Source organism: Opisthocomus hoazin, chromosome 3 (genome assembly GCF_030867145.1).
Source record: "Opisthocomus hoazin isolate bOpiHoa1 chromosome 3, bOpiHoa1.hap1, whole genome shotgun sequence".
In the NCBI taxonomy this organism is placed as follows: domain Eukaryota; kingdom Metazoa; phylum Chordata; class Aves; order Opisthocomiformes; family Opisthocomidae; genus Opisthocomus; species Opisthocomus hoazin.
This window is the reverse complement of record NC_134416.1, coordinates 90,398,963-90,419,624: the sequence shown is the minus strand read 5'-3', so window position 1 is coordinate 90,419,624 and position 20,662 is coordinate 90,398,963. Positions and strand designations below refer to the sequence as shown.

Below are 20,662 nucleotides of genomic sequence, written 5' to 3'. Positions count from 1 at the left end.
TCCAGCTTCCACAGCCATTGTGCACAGCAAGAGCAAACCTTCTGCCCCATGCCGGGCCCGCAACAGCAGCCTGGCGGGGCCCAGGAGTCACACAGCGGCCGCAAGGCTGGTCCCGACCATCCTGGCTTGTCTTCATCTCCCGAATCAACAGGGACGGAGGTCAGGGCTCCCCTTGGCACGGCAGCTGGCCAGGAGGTGACACACTCGGTTTCCTCATCCTTCCATGCAAAGGCTGCAAAGAGCACATCCCTCAGCGGTGTCCCGTCTTTGACCTCATTATGCAGTCTGCATTATACAGGGGCTTTTTTAAAGCTACATAATAACGTTAGTAATTTGTTTTTACAGTGAGCATTGCAAGCATAAAAGAGTTAAGTGGTCACGAGGGTAAGTTTACCCCAGGATGTATGGAAGAGCAGGGGACAGAAATCCAGAATCCATGTCATGTATCATGACCTCAGGACAAGTTACGCCTTGTGCTTACCCACCCATCAGGGGTAAAAAGCACACTAATTACTCCTACAAACAATGCTCTAGACAAGATAAGTCATAATAAGAGTTAAGATGCACACATATCTGAACAAAACAAAGCAACACTGCAATTTATATATATAATAGGTAATTTTTATTTAAAAAAACATTGCAACTGACTCCATGAAATTTGCCGTACATTCAAAGAGATGTATTTAAAGTAATTGATTTCTTATTCTCTGAGGTGATCATTGATACAGATACTTCCTGACAATTAAACAACAAAAACAAAGTTCTGTAACATTTTGTCCCTAAAGTATCTTGCAAGATGAAGTTCAAGCGTTCCTGGCCAAGAGTCCTACCTTGCTAAATGCCACATATGGAAGATGACTTTAGACATGGTTTCACTGGCTTCTCCTCCAGCATCTGGTGTGAAAGAGACAGTCTGCAGAGCTCACAGGTTTGCGTACTGATGACAGACTCAAGAATCTGCCCAAGGAAGAGTCCCAAAAGGAAAAAACAACAGTTGTTTTATCCTCACTAATACCTGTAGTTCAAAGCCAAAAGGTGGCCAAAAGTGTGCACTCCCAGGTGAAGCTATAACATAAAGAAGTATATTTCTTAAGAGCCATTTATTTTTTATATCCCCGTTTCATAGAATATTAGAAAAAGACCACCATATACAAAAATCTTATCATTGCAAGTTATTAAAAAAAAACCCCTCCAGACCATTAAAACACACAAGAAAGTGTTTGTTTGCATACAGTAGAAATACAATCCTCATTAAACCAGCATACCGGAGAAGCCAGTTGTTCAGTAGATTTACGATTAAAAAGACAAAAGCCCAGATGTTCCTGAAACACAACCAGAATATTGGAGAAAAGAGAGGAACACAACATTCATAGTCTGCCATGTTGGGTACGTCGTCTTTGTAAGGTCACTTGAGGCCTAGAGGAGTACGATAGCGAAACAAAGAGCGTGGAGTCAGTGCCTGGGCAGAGCGCTCCGTGCCCAGCTCCAGCCCTCGGGCACAGCAGGTCTCATCGGCTCTGCTGCACTTGCGCAGACCCGACGGGACGGGATCTGCCGGGGCAGGAGGGCCTTCCCCGGCATGCCTGTCCTGCCGCCTCCAGCAGTGGCCCCGCCAAAGGGCAGGTTTGGGCCTCAGGTCTCCACCACCGCCTCCAAACTGAGCGACGCGTGCGGAGGGAGCCCCGATGCCAGCCGGGGCTGCCTGAGGAGTGCGAGGGGCACACGGCTGTAAAGCAGCACAGGGACAGCCTGCTCTTCCCTGTCTTACGATGGACATTCCCAGCCGAGCGTCACGCAACTGCTGCTGCAGCCTGCTGACGCTTCCCCTCCAGAGGACAGTTTGCCACCGATGAAGACAGTCCAGACTCAGGTCATGAGGTTCCCAAATGTAACAAGGTAGGGGAAGTATCTGATTTACACACTGAAGTTATTAAACCTTGGCTTGCTGCCATCAGCAAAAAAACATAAGCTTTTGGGCTGATCTTGGAGAAAAAATGATTCTCAAAAAGCCGTCCCAGCTCTCAGACCTTGGCTGCGGTCAGGCAGGACTCACCGGCAGCAGGGAGGGTGCCTCGCGAAGCAGCAAGCAGCGCAGAGATCGCTGCTCCTGGTTGAAGCGCCTTGCTGCGGCCGCCTCGCACCAGCCAGGGCGGTTTTGTGGCAGCAGCTGGCAGGAGCCCAGGGGCTTGGCCACAGCCCCCCGCGGGCCCACACCACCTGCAGCTGCTAGGCACGTGCCGCTCTCAGAAAGGGCACGGTGACCTATGCTGGCAAACAGCCATTACAGACAGCATCTACATTTATAAATAAACTCTCTGCTCTTTCAGCTTTCTTCATCCCTCCAAGTACAGGCTGCTGGTTCTTCTAAAAGCCTAGATGATCTTAAGCAACAGAAAAAGGAAAAGGTGGACTCCTTCCTTGTCGGGTCAATGCAAGAAACACCCCAACGCGTAAACCGATTCTTGTTTGGCATTAACAACATGAACCTGAATCTAAGCCTCCACAACCCAAGCTGTCAGATGTTGGTCCTGCTCCACAGGACACGGCTCTGTCTCGAACTTTTTCACTTCCCCTTCTGAGGCAATGGAAGTGGAGTTGCTTCTACCTTTGTGGCTCAACTGCCATCTAGAAATACTTGCCTGGCAACACTGGCAGCACACATCTGCAGGCCCACTGGTTTGTGAAGGACATCCCGCAGCCCAGCCCTGTCCTGTGCACAGCTGCCGGAGCCTGGCTGCCTGCCGAGTGCAGGGCAGGCTGCTCCCAAACCCCATCGTTTCGAAGCACGACTACCTAAGTTACCTGCAGTCTCCTGCTAGCTCCTCCTTTTGCCTGGCTGCTTCACTGGCTGTGCCTGCTCTAAACATGGCTCCAGCATTGTCCACACTCAGGCCCCCTTCATCATCTCCTTGATGATGCCACGCTGACCCCGCAGCAGGGGCGGACACCTGCTATCCATTCTTTCGCACACTGATGCTTTACACTGTGTATGCCTCATCTATTCCTGGTGGCTCACCTCTTCGCAGGGCCTCCCGCCTTCACTGCCTCTGCTCACCAGACACCCTTCTTAAAGAAAAGAGAAAGATCCTGCACCTCCTCTTCAACACTTCTTCCTTCATCATGGAGATACTGAATGCTAGCCTATGCCACAAACTGCGTGCCAACGTACAGACTTTATATTATATAAATAGGTAGAAGTTTCAGACAAAATATCCTATAATTTCTGTGGTGTAACATTTTTAAATAGCATTAAAACCACAAACCATCCAGCCCTTGTGATTAAATATACAAACATTTGTGAATTGATAAGGCTCATAGGTACATATGCAAAAATAAAGTGCCCCACCCCCGACCAAGAAACAGTTCTGTACAGCTAAGTCTGAAAACAGAGAGAGCAAGTTATTTAACGTAAAACCTCCCAAGCTGGAAGTGCAGCCAGATTTTCAATCCCTGTTCTCATTTCTGCTTTCAACTCAGCAACACAGGAGTATTTACAAGTGGAAGAGGAGCTGCCGTGGCTGACTCCGCAGTGCTGCTGACATGCGACCTGTCCAGCTAGGTGCCTCACAGGGCCTTGGTGCTGGCCGGGTGCGCAGTGTGGGACACGGGCTTCTGAGGGTAGGAGCTGTACAAGTAAACCTGCAACAGGATAGCGATGTCCACAAAAACCTGCAGGAGTCCACAGATGGAGAACTGGAAAGGGGCCTGATTCAAGATGAAGTAAACAGTCTTGAACGTGTCCCCACTGGTCCACATCAGCACCATCTTGACACTGAAAGACAGAAAAGAAGGGAAGAGTATTTACTGAGAACGTGGCTTGTGATTAGACCTGCTGTGCCAGAGGACCCCACCTGCTTCAGCGAGGGTTTATACGCAGCAGTGGGTTGGGACTCTCCTCAATGAGAGCAGACAGCGTGCCTAGCCAAGACGTGCAGCACTGTACTTGGAAGGGAGGATCAAATTCTCTACCCCATAAACTACAGCACTCTTATCACAGCAGTTACAGCTCCACATGCCTGTGGCTATGAAGGTATCCAGCATTTTAAAATATCCAGCTAGGATATTTGACTCAGCAGTGCTCTGCAAACATGACTGCCACATGCTGACAGCACTGCCCATAAACCAAAGTAATACAGCGCATGGAAAACAAAGGCAACTCATCCCAGCAGTCATCTCTTGTGCGTGCCATTTTGTGCTCACACAAGGTGAAGTAACGCCTAGACTGCTCTCCCATGCACACACTTTTTTAGCGTCTGCTGAACCAAACACTTCTGGTAGACACAAGATACCACCTCTTATTGCAGAAAATGCAAAACCAAAAAAAAAAAACCAGAAAGATGCATTGTCCAGCAATACAGAAAGAGAGGAAACGACATGCCTGCAGCTGTCCCTGGAAGGATGAACATCACTAGGGATTTTTATCAAGGACACAGATCAAGAGCAATGCGCAGACTTCCTTTTAACAGCCATCCTTGCTTTCATCTTGTTGTACTGCTGAGCCATCCCCTTCTCCTGCAGTCCATCTCCTGCTCCCCCACATCAGGAGAGAAACTCTGGGGAACAGAAGCAAGTTCTTCAGACTGAATTTTTTCAGTGCCCTCAACAAAACGTGAACAACCAGGTCCTGAAGGCTGTTTCCAAGCCTCATGCAATTTAACAGGAGACCTTTTCAAGCAGCTGGATAAGCGGCAGTGGACAAAGGCTTTGTAGTTCACAGTATGAGCATTGTGTGTGATTTGTCATAATTATGAGCAATTACCTTTTGCCAGCATTGACTCCAATTCATCAGATGCAGTCAGGCCCATGGAGCTGGGTAGGACTCAATGTTCATGTCTCAAACATCCAGGCAGGGAGCTAGCACAATTTGTAATTTGGAGTCAAGTACACAACGCTATTGCAAGCCAAATGCTGCAGCCCACTCTCTGCCCATACGGGAAGGGTAGCCAAGATCATCAGTGTATGCTGCCCCAGCATATCAGTGTATACTGCTACAGAAACACAAGCCTTTTCGTAACTTGTGTCAACATCACTGAGAGCGTAAAACAGGTCCACAATCCTATGGACCTTCTAAAGAGAGCCTGTGCAGAAGCGCAAGCAAGGACATGGGGTTGAGTGAGCAGTCATTTGCCACCCGAGGTCATTCTAGAAATGTAAATAAATCATCGGAGAAGAAAAACAACTGCTAAACCCACAGTGTTATTTGTGCTCGGTGCAAGCAGCCTGCACTACCTGCCTTCGGCATCTTCCCAGTCACACCGACTCACCTTACACTACACTTACAGGAGGTTTACAGGCACAGGGAGTGGTGGGGATTGTTTGGGATTTTAATTAGGAAGGGCAATAAACTCTGAGGGTAATAAAATTGGCACCTTGCTTGCAGGCAGCCAACATTCCTCTTCCTCTGATTTTAAGCATATCAGTGTTTGCTGGGCACCTGATCACAATTTAATTGTGAATCTGTCCTGGCATGGTTGGGGACCCTCACTAAAAGCACACGCTTAATGCGGCAGGTCAAACCAACTGCTCACTGTTGACAGAAAGGCAAGTCAGGGATGCCACAAAGTATCTGAGTAAGAATTTAATGTGCAAAGGATATTTGTCACATATTCCCCACAGAGAAAGCTAGCTGGGTTTTAAAAGTGACCCCACGGTGCAGTGCAGATGTGGAGGAGAAAATACACACTGTCAGAAGATGTACAGCCTGCAAAAGCGTTTACTCCCCCAAAGAATAATCAGTGGGGGAAACCTTACAGACATGTGCAGCTCAGCAGCGCTGTAGGAGCCAGGCACTAGAAGCACACCTCTAGCTGTGTCACACGCTGTGCTGAGTTTGCCACAGCAATTCTGGGTTTTGCTAGGAAGCCACCTGTGAACTCAAGAGCCTGCAGTACCAACTGGGTAACTTGGTGCACGCTCCAACAGCCTTTGCATGTTCCAGAGCCCCGCTCTTCAGCTCATACATCAGATACTCAAGGAAATCAGCATCACGTCTGGGGTTCTCACTAGGACACGACATTGCTCTATACACAGGAAAATCTCAACTTGTCCTTGGCAAAAATGATTTCAAAAAATATAATGGATAGTTTGAAGAGCTAACACCACCAGCCTGTCACTGAATCAAGAAATATACATCCTCCTCTGTCCGGTAGCTTGGACAAAACAGCAGAGAAAATCTGCAAATCACCAAGGTACTATGAAAATGCAAAATAAAAATATGGAAAACACTTGATGTTCTACAAAACCTTAGTAGCTGCACCAGGGTTCTTCGAGCCCAGGGTTAATGCAAAGCAGTGACTGTGGGAGTGCCAGCTGCTCTCCATAGAAGAGGCTGGGACTGGACAAAAGCAGCATGTCCAGGCCAGACCTAAAGGTGTGTGGGGTAACTGAAAACAGCTGGGCAAGGAAATGGAGACAGTGGCACCCAAGAAGTGAGAAGAAGCAATGAAGAGACCCAGAGGAAAGCCAAGGAACCATCAGAGGAGCAGAGAGTTTGATCAGATGAGAAGGGGCTAGGAAAAAAGAGGCTAGAGCAGGACAGGGAATGACAGGAACAGAAGATGACTGGGAACTTGGGACACAAGTCCTTTTTCCAACCTGAATTTGGGGTGGACAGATTGAGGAGCACAGCCTGGGTGTTCAGGGTTGTACTGGGTTTGCGTGGCAAGGTTTTGGTAGTGGGGGGGGCTACAAAGGTGGCTACTGTGAGGAGCTGCCAGAAGCTTCCCCCATGTCTGACAGAGCCAATGCCAGCTGGCTCCAAGACGGACCCACCGCTGGCCAAGGCCAAGCCCTTCAGCAACGGTAGGGCCTACGGGATAACATATTTAAGAAGGTGGAAAAAAAACTGCTGCAGAAGAGCAGCCAGGAGAGGAGTGAGAATATGTCAGAAGCAACTCTGCAGACACCAAGGCCAGTGAAGAAGGAGGGGGAGGAGGCGTGCGAGACGCCAGAGCAGAGAGTCCCCTGCAGCCCGTGATGAAGACCATGGTGAGGCAGGCTGTCCTGCTGCAGTCGATGGAGGTCCACGGTGGAGGAGATATCAACCTGTAGCCCGTGGAAGGGACCCCACACCAGAGCAGGTGGATGCCCAAAAGAAGCTACGACCCTGTGGGGAGCCCACACTGAAGCAGGCTCCTGGCAGGTCCTGTGGACCCATGGACAGAGGAGCCCACGCCACAGCAGGTTTGCTGGCAGGACTTGTGACCCCATGGGGGATCCACACTGGAGCAGCCTGTTCCTGAAGGACTGTGCCCCATGGGAAGGACCCACACTGGAGCAGTTAATGGAGAACTGCAGCCTGTGGGAAGGACTCACATTGGAGAAGCTCATGGAGAACTGTCTCCCATAGGAGGGACCCCATGCTGGAGCCATGGAAGAGTGTGAGGAGTCCTCCCCCTGAGGAGGAAGGATCAGCAGAGACAAAGTGTGATGAACTGACCATAACTCCCATTACCCGTCCCCCTGCACCGCTCAGGGGGAGGAGGTGGAGAAATTAGGAGTGAGGTCGAGCCTGGGAAGAAGGGAGGGGTGGGGGCAAGGTGTTTTAAGATTTGGTTTTATATCTCATTATCATGCTCTGATTTTGATTGGCAAGAAATTAAATTAATTTCCCCGAGTTGAGTCTGTTTTGCCCGTGACGGTAACGGGTGAGTGATGTCCATGCCTTTATCTTGACCCATAAGCTTTTTTGGTATATTCTTCTCTCTCCCTGTCCAGCTGAGGAGGGGGAGTAAGAGAGCGGCTTGGTGGGCATCTGGCATCTAGCCAAAGTCAACCCACCAAAGGGTGAAGATAGGGAATGAGAAGAAGAGGTGTGCTCTGGCCAAGGACCGCCACCTCATCACTGAATGCCTCCAGCGCCCTCTCCAATTAAGTATGTGTTTCACTCCTCCAGTGCCCACCCTAGGGAGGGGAAAACCTCCAACTGCTCTCGGCTCTGCCCCGTCTCAACCAGCACCTGTTTGCACACAGTCTGAAAGTTTCAGCTTGCTGAGGAACCCATCAAGTTCATACATGGCATCTCAGGGAGAAACAGAGCTGCCCCTGTCCCCGCTACCACATCACAGGCCATGCTTCAGGAGGCTGCAAGAGGGGCTGAATGAAGTTTACACCAAAAACAAGGCTTCTGCCACGTCCTAATTTCCAGACACTCAGGTACAATAGCAATGGCCCTTCCGCCTTATCCAGGCGGTGCAATTGCCTTGTCCTTGCTGCACATGCAGATGCCATTCACAGTAATGCAGCAGCGCGTGCATGCCTATGCGTAACTGACCGCATGGATACACCGTCACTGCTCTCATGCTTCAGCTATCGTGTCACCTCAGGATGCCACACAGGAAAGAAAAGCCCATTTTTGTCTGCAGCTTCTCAACTTCACCCACTCACTTGGTGAATTCTCGTATTTATTACATTTGGGGTAAAAAAGAAAGAAACCAACCTATGTTGGGCAGATAGCTGCCTCTTAGCTGCCCTGGAGGGGAAAAGAGCAGTGCCTGTGCAGAAAAGGAGAGCTTTATTGCCCAAAAGAAATGGAGTTTTCAGTTCGTTGTGGAGAAGGAACAGGAAAAAAAGGGAAAGTGCATGCAAGCCCTTCTTCCACTGTCTTACTGTAATCTCCGTTTGCTGATCGAAGCTCCAGTCCCTTCCTGTAAGACGTGTGAAGCTCGTTTTTAACAAGCTACCAATACACCAAAGGGGGCAACTCTCTAGGCTCAGTTTTCTTCTCCTGCAGGACTCTGCACGCCATGTGATGGAAAATCTGTGGGACCACAGCAACAGCGTGAGTCTCCCACATGATGCAGCAGCAGCTCCAATGCAGGCTGCCAACAGTGGTGGACAAGCCGTCTGCGTGGCTCTGCTCCTTTGCAAGGCCATGTGCCCGGTGCTGCCGGCTGGCTGGTGGCAGCCCACTGGCATATGTCCGGCCCTTGGCTTCATGGTGCAAAAGAAAATGCTGCCCTGTTAACGCAGATGAGGCTTTGCTGCAAAGGGCAGCCAGGGCCCACCATTGACACTGCTCGAGACTGGGCAGCACAGCACACGGAGCCTGCATGCAGCAAAAATTTCCCAAACTATCTCACAAAGACCAACTTCACGTTGTATCTTCCCGGCATCTGTAAAGCCACATGAGCAAAGCTGTTCTGCGCAGCACTGGCTACACAGCAAAGCAGGACTTAGGAGTAAATAAACTGGTATCTTTTCTGAAATAGCCCAAAGCTAAGCTGGGGAGATGTGGAAGGCAGGAAATGCTCACCTTGTTGATATGGAGGACACGGTCTAGTAGGACAGCACAACTGCTCTTAGCACAAATGAGCTAATGGGTTGGGGTGAGCAGTGCCACAGAGCACTTTCAGGAGGCAGAAGTAAGCAAATTGCATCATTTGGTTGTGTGACAACAGAGATGCCAACTGGCGGGGCAGGAGGCTGAAACTGTGCTGAAGTAGCTGGTATTGCCAGAGGCTGAAGCAGACTTGCAGTACTTCCCAGTAATGTAAATCAGTACTGCAGTATCCAGTGACAACAAACCTCCTCAAAGCAAGTGCCCTCCTTACAGCTGGGCTCATTACAAGGAGTTGCTAGTGTAGTAACAGTCAGTGTCAAGTCTGTGTAAATTGCAATTGGCCACAAAGAGGAAAGCTGATATTTTTCAACTGCTCTCAAAATCTGAAAGAGTACTTACTTATTCTGCTGCTGGAATTAATTCTCAGAAAGACTCCATCACTTCTGATCAGACACTAGACTAGGGGTTGGTTGCTAAACGCTCTTTTTTAATATGGGAATATAAAAATGCCCCGCAGCGCTGCTGTCCTCTACCACTGATAGTAGATTTTATAAAGACACTGTGCCAATCTTAAGTTGCTAAATAAATAAATGGCATGCTGGAAAACAGCATTAACATTTCTCAAGGAATAGCTTACTTCATTCAGGTTACTTGTATACTGTGTATTAATTCTGAAGTGACAGCAACTAGAGGTAAAAAACACCTATTAGTATACTGTATCTGCAGTCAGCCAACGAGCTGTCATTTTCAGAATACTCCTGAAATTATTCAGATGTAGAAAGAGCTTGTAAAGTGCATTCAGAAGAAAAAAAAATACTTTGTTGTTTCTCTCTGAGCAACTGTACTAGAGGCTGAGTAATTTACAGAACAATGAGATTAGCCAGATATTTAGGCTCAACCCCCTTTATTCAGGACTAATGCTACTTGAATCAAAGCTTTTCAGCATCTTCATTCCTTCTGCTCAAAACTTGGCTGCAACAGTCTCAAGTCTCTGATTTTCCATCGGAGTCTTTGCACACTCTGCTTAACATTACTCACTTCTTGGTCATTACACCTTTCTTCTTCCTTCATCTGAAAGAGCAAAAACTACTATAAAAAGGATCTTGTAAAAAAATACAAGATGTGAAGACCCCTCCTCCCTGGTAAACCAGTCTGTCTTAAGACTGGTAGCAGCCATCCACCAAATAACTTACAAACTGTAGCACATCAGCAAAACTGCAGAGCAGCAGTCTGCAGAGCACGGCTTGGTACTTAGCACAAAACCTACATAAGCAGACAGACATGGCTCGCTTCTCGTTTGCACTGTAGATTTTCTCACATCAGTGTTATGACTGCATGTTTGTAGCCTAACACACAAACCCAAAAATACCCTGCAAGCTGGAAGACACAAAGAGAATCAGACATGAGGCAGTGACTTCTGTTAAGAAATTCTGTAGTGGTTTGATCAGACATTTCAGCACAAATAGTAACAGGAGGTATGTGTTGCCCTGATGTAATTACATCCTGCTACAGTCACAAACTTAGTGCTAACTGTGCTCAGACAGTCAATGAACTCAAAAATCCTAAGTTATTTTCAATAACAGAAAAATAAGTATGCTTTATTGGACTCTGTTCAAGAATCAAGCTGATCACAACTTCCCCACATCACAGCCAAATGCTAGATCAAGACACAGGTGATGCCAGATTCAAAAATATGACTTTTCAGATTGCCACAGTTTCAGACATTTCTTCATATATTAGCACTTGACTTTCATATATGTTAAAAAATGGTGACAGTTCTTTAAATGATTGGGGATATAAATGCAGAATAATAGCATTTAAGAGTTGACAAGCTAATATTTCCTTCGGGAATAAGGTCCACACTGAAACAGCCTGTCGATGAGTATTTTGAACGCTGCATTTGGTTTTGGGAAGCGAGGGAGAGGGTACAGAAGGTATCTTCCTTCCAACCTTTTAAGCTGTTACCTCCCACAAACCATTTGCATGGAAATATCTGGAAGAGAAAGCAGATTCAGTTATCCTGACTCTGGAAAACTTTCAGCTCCCATTTGCAGCTCCAAAATAGTCTACTTAGAGAAGACAGCAAGCATCCGTAACACTGCATTTCAATCAGAGGCTGGCCTGCCTTCAACTGCGAAACACAGACCAGAAAACATGAAACCCAGATGCCATGGTATTTTTAACACTGCACAAAACAAACAAAAAATAATAAATAGAGCATTTGTTCCCAACAAAAAGCCATATGGCTTAATAAAAAAGTTCTCCTGATGCTAACCAAATTGTTTAGCCTGCCAAAAATTATTAAAAGAAAAAAAAAAAAAAGAGAGAGAAGAAAAAAATATTGGGATCAGATATCCAAAGCGTCTGAAGTTTGAAAATCTGGAAACTAAATGTGCATACCCCAAGACAGGTCCTTCTGTGTGAGCAAGCATAGATCTTGTTTTTAAATAATGCACAGCCAGCGTGAAACGGTTCACCAGTCCTATGCGCTCTGCCTCAGCGAGAGCGCCTTTACCTCAAACCTCTCGATAATTCCTCTGAGGCTGGAGCAGCACTCACCATCTCCAGAGGGAGCCACTTGTCCAGCCCTGCAATGCCAGCAGGAGTTAAGAGGAGTATGCAGCAAGAGAGATCCAGCATTTATTTTCTATCTCTGGAGCTGGGCTAAAGCAGTCGAGTTAAAGCTGCATCCATGAGCAATGGACACCACAGAGGGCTGCAATACAAGAGCAAACTCTCTGCAGGCTCCTGTGATTTTCAAGGACTGTACATGTCACTGATGAGATGAAAGGGAGGATTTCACTCTGGAACACCATCAGGCAAACAAACCCAGAAAGATGCAGTCTAAAGGGACTGTTTGTTGGTGGCTTCTTTTTTAATATATGCATTCTATGCAGACTCACAAATAAACAACAAAGTTTTATGGAAAAATAGGGTAAACAGGTATTTGTCGATTATTTTTCCTCATGAACATCTGTCTTCTCAACTCCCAAGAGTGTCAAGCATTTTGACCCCGCTTAGCATACCCACCCAAGAGCCAGTATTTCTCAGAACATGTCTGTCAAAGGAGGGTCAAGGGGAAACTACAAGACATGCAACATGGGGCTGGTGGATAGTCCAGGTTCACTGGTATAGCCTCTAGCCATTTCAAGCAGCTATGCCTAGAGTTTAGTCTGTACAGGTCCAGCAACTGGCAACCCTCAACAGCTACAAGATATTTCTAGTACTCTACAACTTGTGCTGCAGAAAGAAGGGCAGCAGGTCTTAACAGCTTCAAATACCCTAAGTCTGTGCAGCAGGTGTGAAAATAAATCTCTTCTGTGGATCAGAGGAAAGATTTGAACCAGTGCCCTTCCTGCTGAGAGACACAAATGGATGCTGGCCAGACAGCAAAGCTCAGGTCTGCTCAGACATGCGGTACAAACATGTACAAGACGGGCTCTCCTCCTGCTGCTGGCCAATTTGGAAGCCTGAAGACCTGCTGCCATGACAGAGAGCGGCTTTCCTCTGGTGCCAGGGCAGCAAATCACACCCTCCACTGCTCTCAGTAATACAGTCGGACACCAACACAGACGGTAGTGTCAGCTTAATGCACATAGTGCAGAGCACACCTGAATTACACGATCCACCATCTCACTCATGAAGTTGTTCTTAAGTAGCTGTCGCCCTTTCCCTGCCTCTCACCTCCTGCTCCACGCATTACACTCAGTGGAGCTGTCGGCACAGCTGCTGGCTGATGTCACTCCAGCCGCTCTCATGCTGCCCATCTCCGCTCCAGCTGCTCGGCACAGCTAGCTGCTGAACCAGGCACCTTGCCAGCCCCAGGGCCCCACAGCACCCGCTGAAAGGCAAGTGGTGACAGGCAGCAGACCCCAGGAGAGACACCACTGCTATGCCCCGCAGGGCCAGTGCTAAGAGATGGCAAAATAACGTCCCTGCGTAACACCATTCAGCCTATCTCCCTCTCTAGTCCTAAATAACTTGGGACACACTCAGTCTGAAAGGTAATAAAAAGACGGGAGGCACAGAGCCTTGCTTCAGCACAGCTGTGTATCCCAAGGCTCAAATGGTAACGCTTTTAAATCTTCCTTTCTTCCTGCCCTAGACAACAAAGAAATCATCATACTGTTCACTCTATTTAACTTCAGGTAATTCGCGCACATTTTTCCCTTCATCTTCATATGGTAACCAGTACATAGCCCAAACACACTTCTAGTATTCCAATTTCGGTCAATATACACGAGGTAACAGTCCTAGCTCTAGTGCTTACCTTGTTGTAGACGACTAGCGTGCAGTGGTTGTCTCCAAAGCCAGCGTCCCCAAGCACAAAATCTAATGATCTTATGTTCATTACTTTTCATGAATTAATCACATCCTTCAGCTAGAAAAACACTTCTGACATTCTAAGGAAACACTGGAGAAATGAAACCCCAAACACACTAGTTTGTAAAAGAAGAGTGATCTCGCAGGAACAAAACAAAGTCCTACCCTCCTTACTGACTGGAAACAAGGTAAGATTTTTGCAAGTAACAAAGCTCACGTTCTTCCCAAAAACGCTTTATCGTTCTAATGAAATAACCCCCTGCAAGCTCCATATGAAGGTATGTCAGCACCTCAGTCTTCATAGGAAATGCTGGGTTTTCCCCTTTCCTTCCACATGCCCGCACACGCACAGCAGTACAGAAGTGAAGTTCACGGCGACAGTGATGCACCACACACCCATGTGCTGTTTCTCAAAGCAAAGCCCAGCAGGAAGGCTGTGCTTGGTCAGAAGGTGTCACCACAAACCAACGCTTTCTGAGCCACTGCCCGTGTGCAGGCTTATCACCGACACACACTGGCTGCAGAGCGGCGCTTTAAAGCCCCGCTGTGGACAGAACTGAATGCTGTAGGGAGGAAATAAAAGCATCACAATCACATCCCACACACAGCAGCATGACATAAATCTTAACATTTCAGCCCGAGTAGGGTCTTTGCAGTTCAAAAAGGACAGACATCCCCTAGCCTATCTTTATTACCAAACTCCTGCCATCTGCCCCTCTGCAAACTACAATTTCTGTTTTAGGAAATTCTCTAATACGAGATTTAATATCTGAGGGGACAAGGCTTCCACCGCTACCCTGAATGCTTACCTGACAACACCACCACATCTTGCTTGGCATATAATTCCATTGCTTTACATGGACATATATCATTCCCAGCCATCCTCACCAGAACAAATTAAAACCCTACCTTTGAGCCTTGTTGAAACAGCTTTTTCTGACACCAAGTTTTGTTTCTCTCTACATCCCACTCAGGAACGTTACAAGCACTTCCTCCCCTGTCTCAGTTTTCAGCAGATCATCCAACACGTCAGTCACTGCACTTCCCACTCCTCTGTCTGCTTGTCCCTCTGTGTCTGAGGAGCAGGGGACCATTGGAGGTCAGCCTGTAATAGAAAATTGCTCATCTTTCTGGACCACCCTTGCAAAGTCACTTCAGCTTTCCACCAATCTCTTTTTCCTGCTGTTCCAGCTCATCTGTTAGCTACTGAAATTACTCGCCACCCTGCTCACTCTACAGATCTTTATCACAGTCAGTATTACGATTATGGATATTTGTATCCTTGCAGCGCAATCTACATTTCTCCAAACCCAAATCTCATTTTACTTCCACTCCGTATTTCTAATCCCACTCAGTCCTACTGCACTGAGGGAGACACTTCTGCAACCCCATAAGCAGATAACTTATCCAACTCACACAACTGGCTGGGCTGAACTCTGGAATTTCAAGAATCGAGGTGCTTTTGTTCCCAAATTTGTTAGGTAACAGAGGAAAAAGACATTTTTAGAAAACTTACATCTCTCAGGTGGCTTCATGATACACTCAACTCTGACCTTTTGTGACTTGGCAAGACCTGACCTTAACTATGCAAAGTACCTTACATGACACTTCCTTGCCAGCAGAAACAGAGTGCCCAAACTTAATGGAATATTTATGTAACAGAAGTACAATAAATTTTCTCTTGTATTTCAAATTTTCAGGGCACAGAGAAAAGCACCAACCGAAGACAGCACTGATTAGACATGCCAGCAGTACTTTATTCCTATTACTGCAAAGAAGCCTTGAACTGTTTGTACAAGATGAATGCTTTTGGTTTGAAGTCATTTGCTTTGAATTTACTTTTTGAACTGATGGGATGAGGTGCCAGGGGAAGAGAAATGAGAAAGAGGTTCAGTATGTGCTTTAGCAAGTCCACGCTGTGCTACAATCTGGACAATGCTAAAGGGAAGTGGATATTGCTGCTCACAGTCAGAAGTGCTGGGAGGGTGAGAGAAGGAAGGTCTCCCACTCCCTCCTGGGTTTTTCCACCTGCCTCTTCCTTCAGTTCCCGAAATTCTCAGATGTGCTGAGTGCACAGGGCACAAAGCACTGTCTTTGGAGCATCATACTGTGCTGCTGCAGGCCATGAGAGAACAGCTCTGGGGAGACACAGCAGGCAAGCACGGAGGTGATCGCAGTGCTGACCCCAGCACAGCAACCCGTAGGCCTCACGTCCACAGAGTCAAGCAGAAAGTGCAGGTCCTTGAACCTGGAGCACCGATCACAGGTCTGCTGTAACTGAAAAGAGGGTGTGGAGAAGAGAGGAGAATCTGTTTGCTTCCTGGGATCAGAACAAAATGGTTTCAGTCTATCTGTTCACACGCTGACAGACTCTGCCCTCATTCCAAGTGCACTAAAGAGAGACCAAGCTTGTCTACTTCTCCCCCTAACACTTCAGGGGGAGAAGAAACTAGAAATCTTCTGAGGGCTAGAGACCACTTTCTTCAACCTCTTAACTTTAAAACAGCCAGATTGAGGAAGGCAATCTCATGTTCCTGGTATCTGTTAGGTCCACAAATGGAAAGGGGAAGAGCGAAGTGAAGCTGTTAAGTGGTAAGCCTTACAGTTGTACCAACACCTGGTCCATCTAGTCATGCAAATTGTTTACGGATTACTCCACAAACTCCTGCAAACCTGGATGTGTATGCAAAGTCCAAAAATGAAAAACCCCAGATTACTTTATATAAAGGCCACCATAAAGGACAACAGTAACAAGCTGATCAGTGCCACAGTAGTGAAAAAACAAATGTCACTAAAGCAAATCAATGAAACAAGTTAAACTTCCCCAGAAAATCTTATGAATGCTGGTTGGAGCCTCAGAAGCAATGATAACAATTCTTGCAGATCCACAAATAAAACCAAAGATCTAAGTAGAAACAAATACCATTTAGGAAGACAAACGAATACAATCATGGAACTACAGTAAATTGTAAGAATAGTTCAAAATAGGCAGTTTGTCACCACAATGAGTTTGGATTAACTCAGTGCAATAGGAAAGCAGTGAAACTAAGGAATGGCCACACCACATTAAGTACAAACCACTTCTAAGTAGTGCTGATAATTTTGCATTTACCCAAGGTACTTCTGGCTCACATTTAAGACCTTGATTTCTCCATTTGCCAGTCCCAGATTTACCTTTTATTTCCTAATTATTCTATTGGAAACCACTTTCTCTTTTATAACTTAGTCCCTTATGACTGTCTATGTAATGCTTTCTGTAATGAAACACTGCTTCTCAGTTGAGTCAGATGATTTGATGCCACAAAGCCATTCTGCCTTTTTTTTTTTCCCAAAACTAAATGGCGCCCATTTCCCATACCCCTCTTCCACCTTCTCTATTTTGACTGTTTAGTACGTAAAGCAGCTACTATTTTAAGAGTAAGAGCTGTTATATCAGCACCTGGAGGCTACAATTCCAAAGGCCGAGAGAAAGTTTCTCTCCTCAGCAGCTTCCTTGGTGTCAGTCCCAGGCCGGACACCATGTGCTACTAACTCAGGTCACCGCTGTACTGACCAGTGCCTGCTTTATGTATATGGCATACTCAGAAAAGGAAATCTCTCACGTAGGCACCCATTACCCCTACTTCTACTTCTTTGATTTTGCTCTCATGCATGAAATTTCTGTCAGTGAGAAACAGGCGCTGGGGGGGGGGGATCAATACTACCATTGCCTGCATCATCCTCTTTTAGCTTTCCTTCTTTTTAGCACTTTTAAGTCCTTTTCCAGTTAATTTCTCTTTCTCCTTTACTGAAGCTCCCCAAAGAAGCACAAATATGTAACAAAATTGCTCTAACAGACATCAATTGCATCTAACATCTCTTTTCAATGGAACTAAATTTATTCTTCAGTTAAGAAGCTAACACATAGTTAGTGCCTGAGCAGAAACATCCACAACTCTTGCTACTTCCCTCTAGCTTAGGGTTTTGTTTTCTTTTAAGCAGCAGAACTCCAAAGGAAGTAACTCACTGGAGCTGTTTTACCTATTCACTATTAAAAAATTCCCTCAGGCTAAAAAAATCCCAAGAAGCGCCAGCAGTGGCATTTTTAGAGCCCTTGCCCAATCTCCTTAAATCTAAAACCTGACTAGAGGAGGTGGCCAGACATTGGTTAGCCACTCCTGAATAAAGCCTTCTACATCTGTTCATCACAGCACCTGGCTAATCCAATACAGGTAGAAAAATCTAGCAGCTCGCATGAATCATCACAGAGTTTGAATAAAGCCAGGATTTGTGTCTGGGACAAACACTGTCCTCGGAAGTCAAAAGCTTCTCTTAGAAAATGATATAAAGAGCTGCATGTGTCATAAAGGAAAAAGTTATGGAGCCGTACTAAATAAAAGTACCCCACAACAAAATTTTATCTCCCTAAGAAATATCATCTTCTAGTATTTTTAATATTATCTATAAGGGAAAAGAGGAAATAATATCTCAGGATATACATTCAGTATCATTTCTTTCATTCATACCTTGTTAGACTGCACTTATTTCACTGGCTACATTTCAGATAAAACACCTGCTGGTAACTAGCTCACAGCTGCAGCACACTTTATCAAACACTTCTGAATGGAAAAGCAGTCTTAAAATTTGCAACTCTTAGCTCCAGCAGCTTCTGAGACAATAAGTGTTCACTGTTTCTCCTTCAGTGACCTGTGGTTTCTAAAACAGGCTAATCACTGTGATCGACCCAGTACTGCCACAGAAGGGACTAAATTAATATTTTTTTTTATTTCCTTGCAGAATAATCTAGCTGAATGCATTTTCCTCATTCAGCATTTTCAGGCTAGATTTCTCAAGACAGGCTCATCTCAGCATGTAAGCAGGGTAACTGATTGCTCCAGCTGTCTCTGGGTGGCAAAGTTCTGAGCCTTTGACCCAATGTCAGCCAAACGCAATGGACAGAGGATGTGCGGAAAGGAGGTTCCTTTCAAGCAGACTGAAAACCGGCCACGGGCTAGAGGAGAGACCTGGGACGATGTGACCCTTCCCGGGCTCTGCCCCCCGAGCCTTGAGCCCTGAGCCAGGCACAGCACGTGCTGCCTGGCACCCAGCCTGCACTGGGGAGGGGACAAGCGGGTGCACCAGAAGCTCAGCAACCCCTGCAGGAGGACCTTGCTCTTAGGACCCACGTGCTGCCAAGCTACCCATTGATGGGCACATCTCAGTATCACCTGGAGTGTGGTTTCTGAGACTTCAAGACTGGCAGCCCAGCTCAGTCCTGCTGCCAGACCTCTTTCTTGGACCTGGGGAGGTTCTGCCATCCAGTGCCTCTAAACTCCCAAGCAGTGACTGAAAAGAAACCGCTGCTCCACAGGGGTGGAGCAGCAGCTGACAGTCAAAAAGGGTCACTGCCAGGTGATTTTGATGAGCTTTTGTGAAGAACTTTCAATGAAGGGCAGTTATTTTTCCCAAAGGAGAGCAGGGCAGGGCAGCAGACAGGAATGCAATACTGCCCTGGAGCAAATCCACCCTTGAGCAGCCCCAGGGTTAACACACCCTTGTGTGGGACAGCTTTGTCACAGGCATACAGAGGAACACCCTCCACTGTCCTCCTTTGGTGGAGGTCACTCAGATGGGATTGTGAAGGGTGCATAACACCAGTACCTTCAGGAGCCTGTGCCTCCCACAGAAATGAGGTTCTCCCCACCCCTGTGAAAAGCACACACTTCCCCCCTGCAGGTGATTCACAAAAGCTGTTGTCCCCACAAGGACACAATTCTCTTAATGAACTGACCAGCAGCTCCCCGCTTCTGCGTGCAGCAGCGCTGCTGCCAGGTCCCGAGCCAACCTCCCCTCTATCTCCACCTCACACAGAATCATAGAATCTTAGGTTGGAAAAGACCTCTCAGATCATCAAGTCCAACTGTCTACCCAACACCACCATGCCTGCTAAACCATGTCCCGAAGTGCCACATCCATCCACATGGAACACCAACGTTTGTCACGACTGCAGTTTATTAGAAGGGGAAAGCGACTAGGAGGCAAGTATCTTAGAAAGAGTGGGGACGCAAAGATAAATGACAGAGGAAGTTCTTGTTTGTATGGTTTTTGTCACAAAGTAAAAGCAGTAATCTGAGCAGCATGAGATCCCAGCTACAGAGTCAGCACCTCTGCCTCATGGAAGATGGGGAAAAGGGCTGGTTTTGATATCAAGATCCTGAAATATTTTATCACATAATATAAAAAAAATTTACAAATTATGAGCAATCTTTTAACCTCATAATGCTTTCTTCTCATATAACAGGATGCCTCCTGTATTCCAAAGCTCTTTAGTTTCGAGGTTGCTTTCCTCCTTTTTCTAACCGATGCAAACACAATTGTACTCATGATTCTAATCCATCCCAGTAACAATTAATGTCATTAAACTACACTTTTACTAGGTGACAGGACAGAACTAGTTTAGTTCTTGAACTGAATGGAGATATTAAGTGATTATTTCCTTGGTAGGTATTAACTTGTACCACAGTTCATTAAAAAAGCACTTCTGTCAAGGTCAGTACCATAATTAGTAGAACTATGACTGTACTATTTAGGTCTGTAACTATTCAAAAGTACTTAAACATTTGAACAGAGCTCTACGTTTCTATAAATTACTACTTCCAAAAGTAACTAGATGAATTGTCAAAGAGAACATCACGAAAATTTCTGTTCCTTTAACTGGCTTAGTTCTGTTTACTTAATCATGGGAAAACTTCCACCCTTCAACCATCAGCCCACCAGGACATACTACGCTATCTTCTGTCAGCAAAAGCTGTAAGTCAGCATGCATCTCCTTTCTGCTTTTATTGTTTCCATCTCTTTCCAACTTCTTTGGTCTCTGCTCTCTCAGAGAACACAGGGGGAAACTACAGGACCTAGTAGTGATATTGCTACAAAAAGCAGAAAAATGAGAGAAGTAGGGAGAAATCAAGACATAAATAAAAATAAGAAGTGAAGAGCTTTATCCAGCAGAACAGAGACACCAAAGAACTGGAAGACTCATTCTGAGGAGTACTACAATGCACATAACTGATTCTTTCACTC

At 46.3% G+C, this 20,662-nt stretch overlaps 1 protein-coding gene across 2 annotated transcripts in view; it reads right to left on the bottom strand.

Annotated features, from left to right (window-relative positions):
* Positions 1–611: 611 nt before the first annotated feature.
* Positions 612–20,662, bottom strand: part of SLC66A2 (solute carrier family 66 member 2) — a 70,644-nt gene continuing 50,593 nt past the window's right edge. For both annotated transcript variants that reach the window (XM_075417039.1, XM_075417040.1), the window contains one exon: positions 612–3,772. In XM_075417039.1, coding sequence (XP_075273154.1) covers positions 3,565–3,772 — 208 coding nt within the window. In that variant the 3' untranslated portion in view covers positions 612–3,564. The remainder of the gene's footprint in view (positions 3,773–20,662) is intronic.